This window comes from Harpia harpyja, chromosome 14 (genome assembly GCF_026419915.1).
Source record: "Harpia harpyja isolate bHarHar1 chromosome 14, bHarHar1 primary haplotype, whole genome shotgun sequence".
Classification (NCBI taxonomy): domain Eukaryota; kingdom Metazoa; phylum Chordata; class Aves; order Accipitriformes; family Accipitridae; genus Harpia; species Harpia harpyja.
In genome coordinates, this window is record NC_068953.1 from 36,605,348 (window position 1) to 36,620,442 (window position 15,095).

Here is a 15,095-nt window from a genome sequence, read left to right on the forward strand (position 1 = left end):
GCCCCTCTTACCTTGACTGCGTAATTGTTGAGAGGATCTTTTGCATAAGAAGCTGGGTAGTAAACTGCATCGCCTGCCTCGCAGCATGGCTTGTCACTGGTTAGCCTGAAATCCGACCAGCTGTCCACCCCGAATCGCAACTGGTCTTTTTGTCCAGCCATGAACAAGTCTTCACATTTAAGTGCCAGCTTCTTCAGTGAATCGGCATGAAGGCTTCGGATTTTACCTACTACCTCTTCTCGGTTTTCAATTCCTCGATAAAGTGCTTGCCTTTGCGGCTTCTGGACACCTTTGCCCTGCTTAGTCTGTGAGATGCGTCTCCCTGTTAGAGACTCCATGCTATTGGAACACCGGTCCTTAATACTGATAGTGGTTAGGCTGGAAACACTGTTAGTTGCTGAGGTGGTTGCCCTTAGTTTTTCTGTAGGCCTGTCCAAGGAATCTCCTGACTCATTGTCCAGTACCTTGAGCTCCAGGCTGACCGAAGAGCAGGCGCTGCTTGCTTCCCAGTTGGTGTCAATATCGTAGGTGGGATTGGCCACAACGCACAGGTTGTTCTCCAGAGCCTGCTTCTGGAGATCTCTGGGAGTTGGCTCTGTGTTAGCTCTCAAAATTGTTTTCTTTGGGAGCGGAGGTGGTGTTGGCTGCAAGTTGTTCATTGTCTCCTGGTCTACTAGTCCTCCAAAGGCAATGGCATCATCCAAAGCTCCCTTCGGCTGCCTTGGCTGTTTTGGAGGTATCATAGCTGCTCTGGACTGTCCTGTGTAATAAGAAGATAATAGTAATAGAAGATTATAGTACTTTGCATCTGCTGCTCATATCTGCACTCTGCAAAGAAGTTTAAGGCAAAAAAACCCCAGCTGACTAGGACTCCCCCAATATTTGAAGAAAACCTAAATACATATCTGAAAAGATGAACTAATAGGGAAGCAAAATGACCAAATCAGCATCACATATATATCGTTACATACAGCCAGTCTTTATTTGACCTTGGCCTATATATTAAAATCAGGTTCAGTGCTAGCAATGCTGGCATTTTACATCACACAGGCTTAATGACAAAAAGTGCAAGCAAAACCCAAATGTCAGTTTTGGCACTATGGCCAAATTCCAGTTTCAATAATTATACCCAGCCTCCCGTAATTCCTTCTGCAGTCAATCAACTATAATATTATTCCTTAGTTCCTATTGCAGTGTGCTAAAACTATGGGTGGATGCTGCTAAGTGGCTTTGTGTACTATTTCTTTGAGAGGTGCATTTCTCTGGCAGATGAGTTGATCTTGTTTTATATATCCTCATAGTCTGTAAAGCACTTGGGATCACTTGGATTTGAAATGTGCTAAAGAAGCTGAAAGCATTATTTCAGAATGGAAACAGCAAACTTCAAACACAAATAATGTAATTCAGATACTACGGCGGTCACATCAGAAAGTCAGGATTGCCTAGCAGATTCACAAGGTGAAAACAAGGAAGTTAAGCCTACTTTCACTCAAGTTGACAAGTGTGTTGCCACTGCTTGCAATGAGAGTAGGATCATATTTTCAGATTACAAAACTAGAAATATTTTTTTAACCCACAATTTAAAACTCACCCGCTGCCCCCCCAGCCGTAACTTTATCTAATACATTTCCCTTACTTGCCATGTGTACCTTTGTTGGCAATATTATGTTCATAGATAACCTGACCTAGATTCAGTCATGAGATTCTAAACGGCAGGTTACATACACAAAAGCATGGCATTTCCACTGACAGACTGGTTTCAAACCTTTGTATGCTTCTAGGGAAGATGAACTTCCTGTCATGTGTTTGGGTGGCTTTTAGAGAGGACGGTTATGTTTTATAACTGCCAGAGTCCTTGGAAATGAAGAATAAATAAATGACAATAACATAAGAGAGAATAAAAAACAATAAACGGACTATACAAATGACCAACTTGCTGCTCTGGGACAATTAAACAGTTGTTACTCATATCAAAATGAGATTTTTTCCACTCTTAATAATGAACTGCTATTTTCAGAGAAATGATTTTAGAAGTTTTCTACTACTCCTGTGAGGTTCATTGACCAGCATGGTAAGGTAGGAAGACAATTTTTACAGTTGCAACACAGCAGACATGAAATGGATGCTCTGTATAATTGCAGCTGAGCGTCTTTTCCAATAAGGGAACAGCAAGTAAACAGACACTACGACTATTTGGCTATTTATAATATGTGCTGAATCCTTGTCAAGAGAGGACTGAACTGGAATGCCAAACCAAACTGGGAGTGCAGATCTCGGATTCAGATTTGAATTACATCACTTTGGTCCCTAATTAATAATAAATGACTTCACAGTCTATGAAAAGAAAAAAAAGATAGCTCTCTTTACACTTGAAGAGATGTTGTTACAGTTTTTATGAATACTACAGAATGTAAGATCTTCTTGGCCAGGATGCACAAAACCGTAGAATTCTGGGTTAGAATGCTGAAAAGGACTTCCTAATTTCAGAAGATCAGAGAGGACTGTATTTTTATATGTATCCACAAACAGAATAGCCTTGGCTCTTGAATTCTTAACAATCATTCTCTCTTCAATCATTCCAAGGAGATGACATCACAAATGAAAGTTGTATCTCTATCTTTTGTTTAAGCTCAAGAAACCCTCTGAAGAGCCTTATGGATTTTGTGATAAGCCTAGATATTCCAATGTTTAAAAAACTGAATTTTGAACAGGAAATTCTGTTAGCGTTGTACATGCCTGATCATCAGGGAAGATCGCATAGGACTACTCCCCTGCATCGTCACTTTTTAGCTACTACAAAATCAAAATATGCAAAGGCTAGAAATATTGGAGAATCCCTGCATATCTCTCAAATCACTGTCAAGGTTGCCTCAAAAAAGATGTAACACTCAGGGGACCCTCTACTGCTCCTTTCTGATCTTGGTATTGCACTGAGCGTGCTCTACAATAGCAGCTCTTCCTCTCACCATTTGATGTGCTGCAGCATATACCACTGGTGCCAGCTGAGCCATACAGGAACTTTTATCAGGTACCTTTTGCAGAGACGAAGAGTGGCATGATTTAAGAGTCAAAAGCAGAACTGGTGTCTGCATGCCAGACACACACATCCAGATGCCACAGTCTTTTGCACATCAGGAGACAAGTTCATTTCTACTTTGTATCGAATTTTCTTAACTCATCCAAACATATGTTGTCTTCCACAGTTGCTTACTCTTACAAAATCTGTGACCTATGTACTTCTCCTGCTGCCAACATTCTGTGTTAAAGATCACTTGCCTATTTTCTCATTCTTACCCTCTTCCCTGCTATGCTAAAATAGCCTAACTGCTGGGGTTTTGAGAAAGGCTACTGTTTCAGGAGGCAGTTTCTTAATATGCATTGCTTGTGTGACTTGGTAATCCAAGGACTGCACACATGCTAGAGGGAAACAGCAAGAAAACAAATTAGAGCAAGATGCACATCTCAAGCAGTAGCAGCAGAAGCCCTCTCAAAGAAAGGTAAGATTTATAACAGCATTTCTTCCTGACTCTCTCATTTTCTGTCTGCTTTAATGGCCCTATCCTCCCAAAGCCATTCATACAGAAGAGTGTTGCGACTGCAACCAGTGACTTTTGCTAGGTGTTGCTTTTGCATAGCTATTGGAACTGTGACTTCAAAACATCATTGAAGGTTTTCATAACCAGAAGTTGTCTTTGCAGATATCTGGTGGGAGTGGCAGGATCCAGAGAACTGCATGTACAAGTCATTATGTAGTTAACTTTTTCAAGTATTCTCAACAGAGGAACATGAATTTGTAAAACATATCATGTTACAGTATAGTTTCTCCCCACAAAACCAAATTTTCCATATTGAAATCTACCCATCTGTATTATGTGTTTGAAAAGCTTAATATCTGGACTGTTTTTATGCTGAGTTCTTAATGCTGTACATTTCTTTCCTGCCCATTGGGCCAGTCTTTCCAGCTCAGCTTTCCCCAAGCATGGCATGATACTGCATGTCCCACATTTTTTAAAATTCATCGTCTAGCAAGAAAAAGGTTGTCTTAAATTTTGTCCCTGTCAAAGGCACAAGAATGTTCTTTTGCATAAAAGTACTGGCAGAGCATTTGCTTCCTTCTCCCCTTGCATGCTTAAAACCCATCATTTCCTTACCTACTCCACAGACTCTCCAACATTTCAAGGTTCAGCCTGAGCTACACTCTTGGGAGGCAAATGAAAAGGAGGAACAGGCACAATACTAGGCTACCACTTAACAGAGATCTCTGAAGTGGCTTCCAGGGGATAGAGGATGTAACTCTTTATAGACAGCAGCTTTCTAGAAAGCTTTAAGTAATTCTACAGTTCAGTAACATTTTCCATTACAGAATCTCACTACACTATTTAAATATTAATACTTAGGTCTCCAGACACCATGCAGAGGCCTGAAACTCTAAATCAGCTCTAAAAAAAAGCACTTAAATTTTATTTTTCCAAGTAACTGATTTGTCATCAGACTTTGCATTGCAACCTGTTTATGTTAGCTCACAAAACTATCAATCGGACACACTGAGCTCCGGTTTAGTTCAAATTTATATTCCATAAGCATGTTTTTCTTAAGAGTAATGACATGCATAATTATTGTTTAGATTTCTTGATAGTCCATGTGTCTTTCTTTTTTGCTTAGACCAGATCAGCAGTATACATTATCAAGAAATTTCAGAACTGTGAAGGAAAACGCTTCTTTAATTGGGAAAACAACTAATGGTGAATTAGGCAAGCCAAGTGGGTGACACATTTGCATGCTTCCATCCTTCCTTGAATAGAACTATTCCTGAATGTATATTGCTCTATCATACATAACATACGTTAGTCCGATACACTAATAACAGCAGGCTGCTTCTGTGCTTTCTCCAGACTCATTTTACTCTTGACATGGTAATCTATCCTGCATTCTCCTTTATTCTTGAAAGCTTTTTTCTGATTATATGCCATTACCATCTTTCATCCAAGGATAATATCTCTTGTGGGAAGATGTGAATTAGAAAACAGAGCTGAAAACAATACTCTAGTATTCACAGTAGTAACTAGGCCATTGCCATGATCGTTAACTGTTCTCAGTTTTAGTAACCATTGTAATACTCCTTAATCCCTAATCCCCTAGTGCAGGGATTTAGATGAATGAACTGGACCCAGAGAGCTAAAATAGCCAAAATGACTCTCACTTCTGCCATTCTCCAACTTATCACATCAGTTTGACAGAAATTCCACGTTTTGCATTGCCAAGAACAGCAAAAATTAATAATCATGCATGTACAACATGGGTAACCAATCTTCCAAGACCAAATCTATCAAAACTCCAGCAGAACTAAAATCAAAACTGTGGACTCTCTACAGTGGAGACCAACAAGAAAGGCATTTTTAGTGGCTTTTATGTGTCTGCAGGAAACCCCCTGTAAGTTAGGGCTGGGCTGACCACACCACTGGATCTTGGAGCCGTCCAACAGCGTTGGCTTTGGCAGGCTCTGCTGACCTGTTTCTCCCCACAGCCAGGAATGAGTCAGATGTCCCAGTAATTCTCATGTCAGTACATCCCCATTTCATGTTACAAAGTCCAGTTATAAAGGCTGATTAATCACTAAGGAAAATCCACAGGTTCGCCGCCTCTCCACTGTACAAACTCCCCTTCTCTACCCTTGTCCTAGTACTTTCCCCCCACCCTTGTACTTGGATATTGATCATCCTTTGCAATCTCCATTTTTATTATAATATGGAGCCTGGAAAAGATTTCTCTGATCAATTATACTGGTCTTTAACACCAGTACAAATTACATCACTTCTTAATAAACTTTTACCCTGACTGATAAAAATAATCAAACCATGAAAAAACCCACAAATGCATAAAAGTATCTTCCAGCTACTGCAAAAGCAACCAGTGTGCTTCACAGCCCCAATTCCAACAAACGCAGAACATGTACAACACTATTCTCTAAGATTATTTAGTACACAGGTTTACATGAACATGATTGTTAATCCTATATTATACTCAGTTATTTACACATTTATTGTTAATTTAATAGATAAAAATCTAACCAGAATGATAATATATATAACAGAAAGGAAAGCTAACATTTGTTAAGTAACATTCATGATGCACCTCCACTTTCTCACCAATAGTTTGAGACTGTGCACAGAACTATAGTAAGATGGGCTGCAGGTATTAAATAAATAAAAACTTCAGGTGCAACTTGTCTGCCTTGGTGACTTGTCAGGTCTTGCTACCCGTCCTTCATTACACCATGTTAAAGATATTACCTGTACTAATTATATATTATAAAAAATGCATCAGACATACTATAATCACTGTCTGTCACTGAACTGTCACTTTCAGTCAACAATGATTTCATTACCTTATTTATAGCCTGGCTAAAGCACACTGCCCTGGTCTAACATACTGACTGAGTCAATACTCCATGGCAGATGCTGTGATTTGGGATTTTTTTCAGTATCAGCAATCCTAAAACCTAGAAACTTAGCCTCCTTTTTTCACCTTTTTTGGGGGGGGGGTGGGGGTGGGGTGGGTGTAAGGAGAAAAATAGCTGGTAATAAAATAACCTATTCTTTTTTAAATTATAGAAATACTATCCTGAGTATATTGAGAATCTCTTAATCTGCTTACAGTGATGCAAATTCAATCAAGTCAATTTCCCCCAAAAATTCAAAGATAGAAAAATTCAAAGATTTGTAAAGGAAAGGATTTTAATCATCTAGTCTATTGTTTTCCTTATCATAAGCTACGGGGCTTACCTGAATTAACTTCTGTTAGAATAAGGGTACACCTTAAAAAAGAAACATCCAGGCCCTACCTTACACATTTGAGCATTTGTTTCTGCATCAAGATTCAACTGATGGCCACTGGATTTTGTTAAATCTGTTGATTGTTGATACCTCATCACAGTTCTGCTCACCACATGAGCATCCACACCATGATCAAGCCAGACTCTGTTTCTTTGATAAGCTGAACAGACTCAGCTTCTTGAATTAGTCACTATAAAGTGCCTGTCACAATACTAGGCATTTTCAAAGCTTTTCTTTAGAGCCTGTACAATTTTTTTTCAAACATTCTTCTTAAACTGTGGTCACCGGGGCTTGTGTATGGCCATGGCAGTTGCAGGGTGAAAATGAGGTATATGTAACCTCTCTACTCCTACTGAAGTTTCCTCCTGTTTATACACCCAGGAACACACTGAGCTCTTTTGGCCTATCATCATGGTGGGACCTCAGGTTTCCTAAAAGGCCCCAGTCTTTTATGCTGTAGAATCCTCTATCTTGTAAGGCCTGCCTGCATTTTTTTTTTTTAATTCCTAGATGTATGATTTTACATGTTAGATGAACTAACAAATACAGTCCATATTTTATACATGAGCTATTCTCAAATTTTCCATCTGCAGTTTGGTTCCTGACAAATACTTGCTGGCACGCTTGCAGTTTTTCTGGGCAGGACTGTAAAGTGATGATGGGACAACTCCTGTGGGAACAGGGGAAGGCCAAAACCAAATATATTTAGGGCAGTACCTGATATAAACTTGTATTGGGTCTGGCTGAGATGGAGTTAATACTCCCCATAGCAGCCCTCATAGCACTGTGCTCTGCATCAGTAGCTAGAAAGGTGTTAACACACCAGTGTTTTGGCTACTGCTGAGCAGTGCTGGCACAGCATCAAGGCTGTCTCCCCAACATTTTTGCCCCCCCCCCCCCAATGGCAGGCTGGGGCAGGGCGAGATCTCAGGAGGGGACATAACCAGGACAGCTGACCTAAACTAACCAAACAGATATTCCATACCATATGATGTCAGCTCAGATATAAAAGCTAAGTAAAGGGAGATGGAGGGGGGGCATTTTTGTCTTCCGGAGCAACCACTACGCGTTCTGAAGCCCTGCTTCCCAGGAAGTGGCTAGACATCGCCTGCTGATGGGAAGTAGAGAATAATATAATTTGTTTTTCTTTGCTTTCACGCGCGACCTTGGCTTTCACTTTATTAAACTGTCCTTATCTTGACCCACGAGCCTTTTGTTATATTTTCTCCCCCCTGTCCAGCTGAGAAGGGGGAGTGATAGAGCGGCTTTGGTGGGCACCTGGCATCCAGCCAGGGTCAACCCACTACAAAACTACTACCTGACTGCAGATGAAAATTCACCAAAGCTTGCCATTATTTCTGTTCATAAAATTTCATGTGACATGTCACAACTGAAGATTAGACTTATCAAAGTAAGGACATAGTACTATCTGCTTTTCAATAAAAAACATAGAATATGTATTAGATTAGTATTTAAAAAATGAATATTTTGCATTATGCTGCTAATTACGATGTTCACATGATCTGTTTTACAAACTACAAACTGTAGTATGTAGCTATAAAAAGCCAACTGTAGATACAATTGCAGTTGAAGCAAGAATCAAATGCGATGTAACTTTAATTATATTACATATTCTCATATTATCCTTTCTTTCAGTTACACACATCAGTGTGTGTTGATTCTACAAAATATATGATTTTGCTGCTTAGGTGATGTAACATGTGAAAACAAGTAGAAATTATTCTATATCCCTACCTAGTAATCTCTTGATAGCTATCTGAATTAGAAAGTGAGGTTGCTCAAATAAACCAGAATAAAGTTGGAACAGCAGCCAGAGAACTCAGTGCCATTTAGGGTAGCATTGCTTTTAACAACAAGCAGTAAGCTTGCCAGGCCAGACCAAGTCAAGCCTAAAAGTTAATTTAACTCTTTCATACCTAAAATTTAGTTTGGTGACAGCAAATCTGAAAGTGACCCAAGAATGAGGAGAAGATTTTGAATAAAATGCTAAGGGGTTCAGTTTTATACAGTTTTACAAAGGAGCATTCACACACAGGAACAACACTGACAAAAACAAGGACTGATGGAAGTGATCAGAGAATCACAGAAGCATTTAGGTTGGAAGGGGCCTCCTGAGATGGTCAAGTCCAACCTTCCCTACTTAGGCAGGGTCGGCTGGAGCAGGTTGTCCAGGACCACGTCCAGTTGGGTTTTGTGATCTCCACAGATGGAGACTCCACAACTTCTCTGGGCAACCTGTTCCAGTGTTTAACGGTATTTTATTACATTTCCATGAGTTTACTACTCCCAGTCTGTGAGATGCTGTGGGAAGGACAGGGATCTATGGACAGAAGCACATCTAACTGTATATGATGAAGCAGTTGCCATCAGGTGTAACATCTTGCGTAAGAAAATTGAGCTAAACTGAGTAAACGTTTAAACAGAAGATTCACAATATCATTACTTCGGCTATGAAATGCAAGTAATCCCTTGACTGTATGAGCGCTCTGGCTAAAAAATGGCAATCTCACCATGAGGAATAAGTGATATTTCATACACTAAATTACACCTTCACTTGATCGTTTTATATGTCAGTCTGGTTAGCAACATGGGCTAACCATGCTACAGATAGTTTTGATGTAACTAGATCTACTGCCTGGATTCTATCTGTAATGTAGCTATATCCTAAATACAGAAGATATATAGATACAGATATATATGTATATCTCAATGAATTGAAAATAATCCATTAGAACTTTGAATAATTCCACCATAAAAATACAAATTTTAGTTTTCCTCCTTGAAGTTACAACTTCTTGGTAGATGTTAGTATCACTCTTGGGCAGCATATTTTTCCTCTTTATGCTTTATAAACAATACCTAATTAGTGTTTCATTAGCAGAGCACACTAAGAAGTTCGCCACTAATTCACATTTAAGCAAAAAAAAATGCAACAATATCACTAAATGTCTAAGGAATGTATGCACCTGAGGGTTTAAAATTTAGTCCTTCATCCCTCAAACCTGTGTGGACATGCCAAACCCCTGTAGTTGTGAGCCATCTCAATGCAGTCAGTTTACTCTTGTCCAAATGCTTAATAAATTCGTACGCTTACAGGATTGGAGTGTTACTGAAAAACATATATTCAGATATTCTTGAACATAAATAAGTGAGAGATTTTTGTTCTTTTAGAAAACTTGGCTGTAGGTATTCCTAAATTCGCAGTACTTCAAATCAAAATGCTTTAGAAAATTAGGCTGATAATAATGACACTGTATATTGGGAGATGCTTATTTGTCTGGCTCACTTATCTTCCAGAGAAGCCCTGCATACATGCATCTCTCTAATATGAGTCAGGAATTCAGTGATAGTTGAATGGACTGTGCAGTACCTTCAGGATATTCATATCTTAAACTCTTCTGAAGGAGCAAAAGTAAACTCTCAGACTAGGATAAGAAAGCTTGTAGTCAACAAAAGATGACTACAAATATTTTAGCAGTTATTGATGCTCTAAAATAAAAAGTCCTATCTTTTGTTTGGAAGTTTGGAAAAATATTGAAATCTACTTATTGTTTCTAAAAAAAATAGGTAGTTTGCTCTGTATTTTAAACCTCTCTGACAAAAATTCCTCCAACAGATAAAACAATGTGTCTTTTAAAAGTATTTGAGATGTTTATCATTAAGGGCAAGTCAAAGATAGTTTTAAAATCATAGGAAAGAAAACCTTTGAGTTTGTTGAATCTTCGCTTTCTTGGTTGTGTATCTCAGAATGAGACAACATAATTTTATTTTCTATAAATTAATATTAAAAAGTTTTTCTTTAAAAACTAACCTTATAAAATTGTACGGAGCTGTTCAGAAGACAAAGTTCTTCACAGCCTGGAAAGGTATTAAAAATCTGGGCTAATTTAAATTTCCTTCTTTGAGAATACTTACCTAAATTGCTGTATGTAGCACTGCAAGGATTTAAGTCAGGAGAATTTGAAACTTCTTCCTTTTCTTCCTCCCCTTGTGGGACACGGACAGATGATACTGGTATGACCGAGGCACTGCCGCCATTGTCCTGCTTCACAAACACAGCTCTAGGAACACGAGGGGACAAATCCTCCAGTGTTGTGTCATCGGGCACTTGACTGAAACAAACAAAACAAAATCACCAGGAGACCAAAGCCGGGTACTAGATCCTACTGGCAAAATACCAAATTAGCCATTAAATATCTTCAGGAAAGGGAATGAACTGGTAAAGAAATAAGGTCCTTTCTCCCTCCCTTTTTTAAGAGCAACTTTCTACAATATTTATTTTCCTTAAGAAGAAACAACTTTTGACTGAAATAGTAACATGTAGTAGTTCATGCCTTTCATACAAAAGGGATAATAAAATGTTTTACAGCTGACTACAATCAACATATGTACGCATAGATACGCAGGCATGATTCTGGATAAAATGTGTAGGACTCATAGGACAGCAGCAGAGTTTAAGGTGCTTTTTACCAATCAGAACAATTTTGCTTTAATCACAGATACCAAGGTATAGCAAAAGGGCTGTTAAGTCTTAATAAATGCATAAAACTTTAATGATACATTTTCATCTACTGGTAGGATTTTGGGAACAGACGCTTTGGGAAACAGACTAGTAGCTCATCTAAGCCAGTACTTTACTTCCCATATAAAATTCTCCAGGATTAAAATCCATCTGCATTAGGCCAATTGCAAAAGGCCATGAAGACATTCCTCTGTGCTTGCTCTTAGCTATGAAGTTTTAATCAAACTGTAACAGCTTATAGCACAAAACTGAAAATCACAGATTCAGTCTTTTTCCATGGATATATTTATTGCAGTATGATTTAGAAATTATGTGGTTTTTATATATACATATGTATAAAACAAATTAAAAAATGTTCAGGTTTATTAAAAACCCCCAATCCTATTGAAAGCATAGCAGCAATTATTAATAATATGCCACATAAAACGTCAGAGCAAAAATATTTCTGTGTCTTTATGCTCTCTTACTCGCAGAAACAAATACTCATTATAGGCCAAATCTCAAAAGCATATGTCCTGTTCACTAGTTCTCATTATTACAGCCTGATCAAATAGAACAGCAAGAATTTTAAGTACTTGTGACTTCCCTAAGGGATAGGACTAACACACTTCCTTCAAAAGATGATCGCCACATCACATAGCTGTACAGATATTTAATTTTTGTATTAAAGATTTAAAACTTAATATAACTTCTGGTGGACAGAAACAAAATTTATGCATTCTTAAATAGGCAGAGCAGCTGAGTTTCTGTAATACAAATCCTTATAGTGGAAAGAGAAATTATATCCTCAAAGAGTTAACATAAATCATAGGCATATATCTCTCTATGCCAAAGCCAAAATACCAAAAATCATGATACACAATCTGCTAGCAATCCCAGTCTACAAAGATTAAAACATGCCAGTACTTCCCGTACGAGACCCCATATACGGTGCAGCGCACGCATGCTGTTTCTACTCAGACGCATGGATTTTAACTGCAGGCTGACGCAAACAAAACTCATTAGAACTTGTTAGTAAAAGAGAAAAAATGGCATAAGTTCAAAAAAGATGTAATCTTTAATCAGCATAACATTTTTTGTTCATTTTTAGTACCATGCATAGGAATGGTGTGAAGAACATTCCATGTGCCATAAATATATCCACATTAAAGAGTTAACCTAATATAATTTCAGAATAAAGCATACATAAAATTAAAGCAGTAAGAAGGCTCTCAAGATGATGAGAAATTAAACTAAAGACTTGTAGTTGCTGTAAATCATATACATACCTGCATTCCTCAGTAAGAATGTTTTCTTTAAGAAGAAATAGGTTCTAATAGCTTTACAGTTCTGTCATTGCCACAAACCAGGAATTATCATATCTCAAAGTAATTTTTTTAGTATCGATTGGTGAGGTACAGAACAGACTCATTCTCCAAACCAGACACATGCAAGCACATACGCTTAACCTAAGCTCAGAAGCATTTTGCCAAAGTAAACCAACAGCTAGAAAGGAAGAAAGAAAAAAATACCAACTCACCCACTGTACTCACTCACACAATTCCCCATTAAAGGAAATTCTTTCAGGGCCTTCTTGAGTCTTTTAATCATGTCTTGAAACTCTGGCGAGCCATTGATTCCACAGTGTTCTGATGTGCTACAAGTTGTGCAAGCTGTAAGCAACAGGGCTGAACTCTGCACAGAGTGATACACCTACTGCACCTTAATGTTTACCTTAGGGGGTTGGTCCCAGGGACTTGCCAAAGCGCCCCAGGAAACCAGTTAGTTACAGCCCTGCCTTCTTAACTCTTCCACTGCCTTCGTGGATGAAAAATAGTTCACAGTCTACTACATCACTGTTTTGGTATGACAACTATGGTCTTAGTCACGTTAATTAGTTAAGGAAAAGCAGGTTCAAATTTCAAGAGGAGTTTTAAGAACTTAGACTAACCTACTGTTAAAAAGTACGTGAATATCTCAAATCTGTATTCCAACCAGTTTTAGTGTCTGAATCGAATACTTTTAAAATCACAGCAATTAGAAGTCAGGCCATGAAATCTGTGGGGAAATGCCTCCCTGTATCTTAACAGTAAAGATGGAGAGATCAAGCATACATACGCAGTGCAGTGACTCAACGAGCAAAAAGCCAATCCGACAGAACACAGAAGGAACAAAAGGCGAAAACATCCTCTCTCAGTAAGCTACAAGAACCAAATTCGCAGTTGCTTTTGCTTCATGAAATAGTCTAAACAGTTGAAACTAGTAGTTTTCAAGAAAAGTAGAGCAGCTGATAAATAAGCAGGGCTCTGAGATTAGAACCATTAAAGCCTGATAACTTTGTATCTGCTTGTTGATAGCAAGTGATACTTAAAGCTATCTCCTTATTTGGGATATTTATAGATATTTTGCCAGGATGGATTCTTTGAGGCCTTGCATAAAAGCACATATTTAGCTTTTACCATAGTGGGCACAGCCTCCGCTGTCCAAGCCTTCTTCTCTTCCCTTTTTTATTTCAAAAACAAACTTCATAGAAAATGAACTACCTTAGAGAGCTCTGCTCCTTGGGCACATGTGGCCAAAACTAAACAACTATTCACTTAATGGAGGGAGCAGCCCTCTGCACACAGAGAACACATTTGTTTTCCTAAGAAGCTGAGATTATGTGCAGCAAAAAAATTTTCCGGAAAAATGACTGTCCTTCAGATAACAACCCACTGAATTCACATACTTGTCCTTCACATGTCCACAAGCTCAAAATTGTTTTAGAAGTGTTTTTTTCTGCAGGGACCAATGCCCCTAACTCCTTCCCTCAGGCTCTCCTCCTTCACAGTTTTTGGAGGATAGCCAAAAGATGATGTGGTCTAACTTGCCTCGGTCTTTTGGGAATAGTAAGAATCCAGAAAGCAGCCTGTGTAGTGTGTTAATTTTTGTAAGGACAGTGGAATCCCAGCTATTGTGTGACATGTATTTTCCTCCAATCAGAGCATGCCTTCTCAATTAGAGTGATTAATAAACAGCAACGAATATGAGGGAGATAAAGTGGAATACTTATAAGAAGTGATTCTGAGAGTGCATTCCTGAATTAGGGTCAGATCTAGAGGTCAAGCTGAGTGAGTACAGTTCTGTGTAAGACAGCACATAAATCCAAGTGGCAGAAATTAGTGACAGAAACACAGAGAAAAGCTGATGGGGCCTTCGACCCAGCTGAGACTCTGCTCTCCTCCCTGAGTGGACATCAGCAAAGCAATAATCAATGGTAGTCGTACAGTTTGAGATGAGAGAGCCTGACAAGGAAGATGACTTAGTTTTACACACACACACACAAAAAAAAAATCTGTGTAACTTGTAGAGATACTTAGTTTTGGAGATCCCTTTGAGATCTCCTCAGGCCCTACACTTTTAAGCTAATAAAGCTAACAGAAAGCCTAAACTGACTGAATAATGCTTGAGGAAAAATGCAAAGAGGTTAATGGCTTGAGGGTGGTCAAAGGCCACCTTACACAGGAACTTCCACTCAGAACACAAACCACTTTATTTCTGCAAAACACTGAGCAAAGACGATCTATGCCCAGGTTTCAATCAGAGTACGTTATGGGTACAGAAAACCCATTCCAGTGGCTCATGCAGTTCAGGTCCTTATCACCACCATTAGCCAGAAATAATCACTTAAGAGGAAAGCGAAAGAAACTTCTCAAGTGACAATCTGAAATAACTAAGCCATAAAGTTTATTCCTAATTCT

The 15,095-nt window shown here is 38.6% G+C and overlaps 1 protein-coding gene across 5 annotated transcripts in view; it reads right to left on the reverse strand.

Annotated features, from left to right (window-relative positions):
• PEAK1 (pseudopodium enriched atypical kinase 1) overlaps nt 1–15,095 on the reverse strand; it is a 128,412-nt gene that overhangs the window by 17,653 nt on the left and 95,664 nt on the right. For 4 of the 5 annotated variants that reach the window (XM_052807192.1, XM_052807190.1, XM_052807191.1 and 1 more), the window contains 3 exons: nt 12,896–13,012; nt 10,770–10,966; nt 12–760 (listed from right to left, as the gene is read on the reverse strand). In XM_052807192.1, the coding sequence (XP_052663152.1) occupies nt 12–760; nt 10,770–10,966; nt 12,896–13,012 (1,063 nt within the window). The remainder of the gene's footprint in view (nt 1–11; nt 761–10,769; nt 10,967–12,895; nt 13,013–15,095) is intronic. The other variant, XM_052807194.1, reaches the window with a different exon arrangement.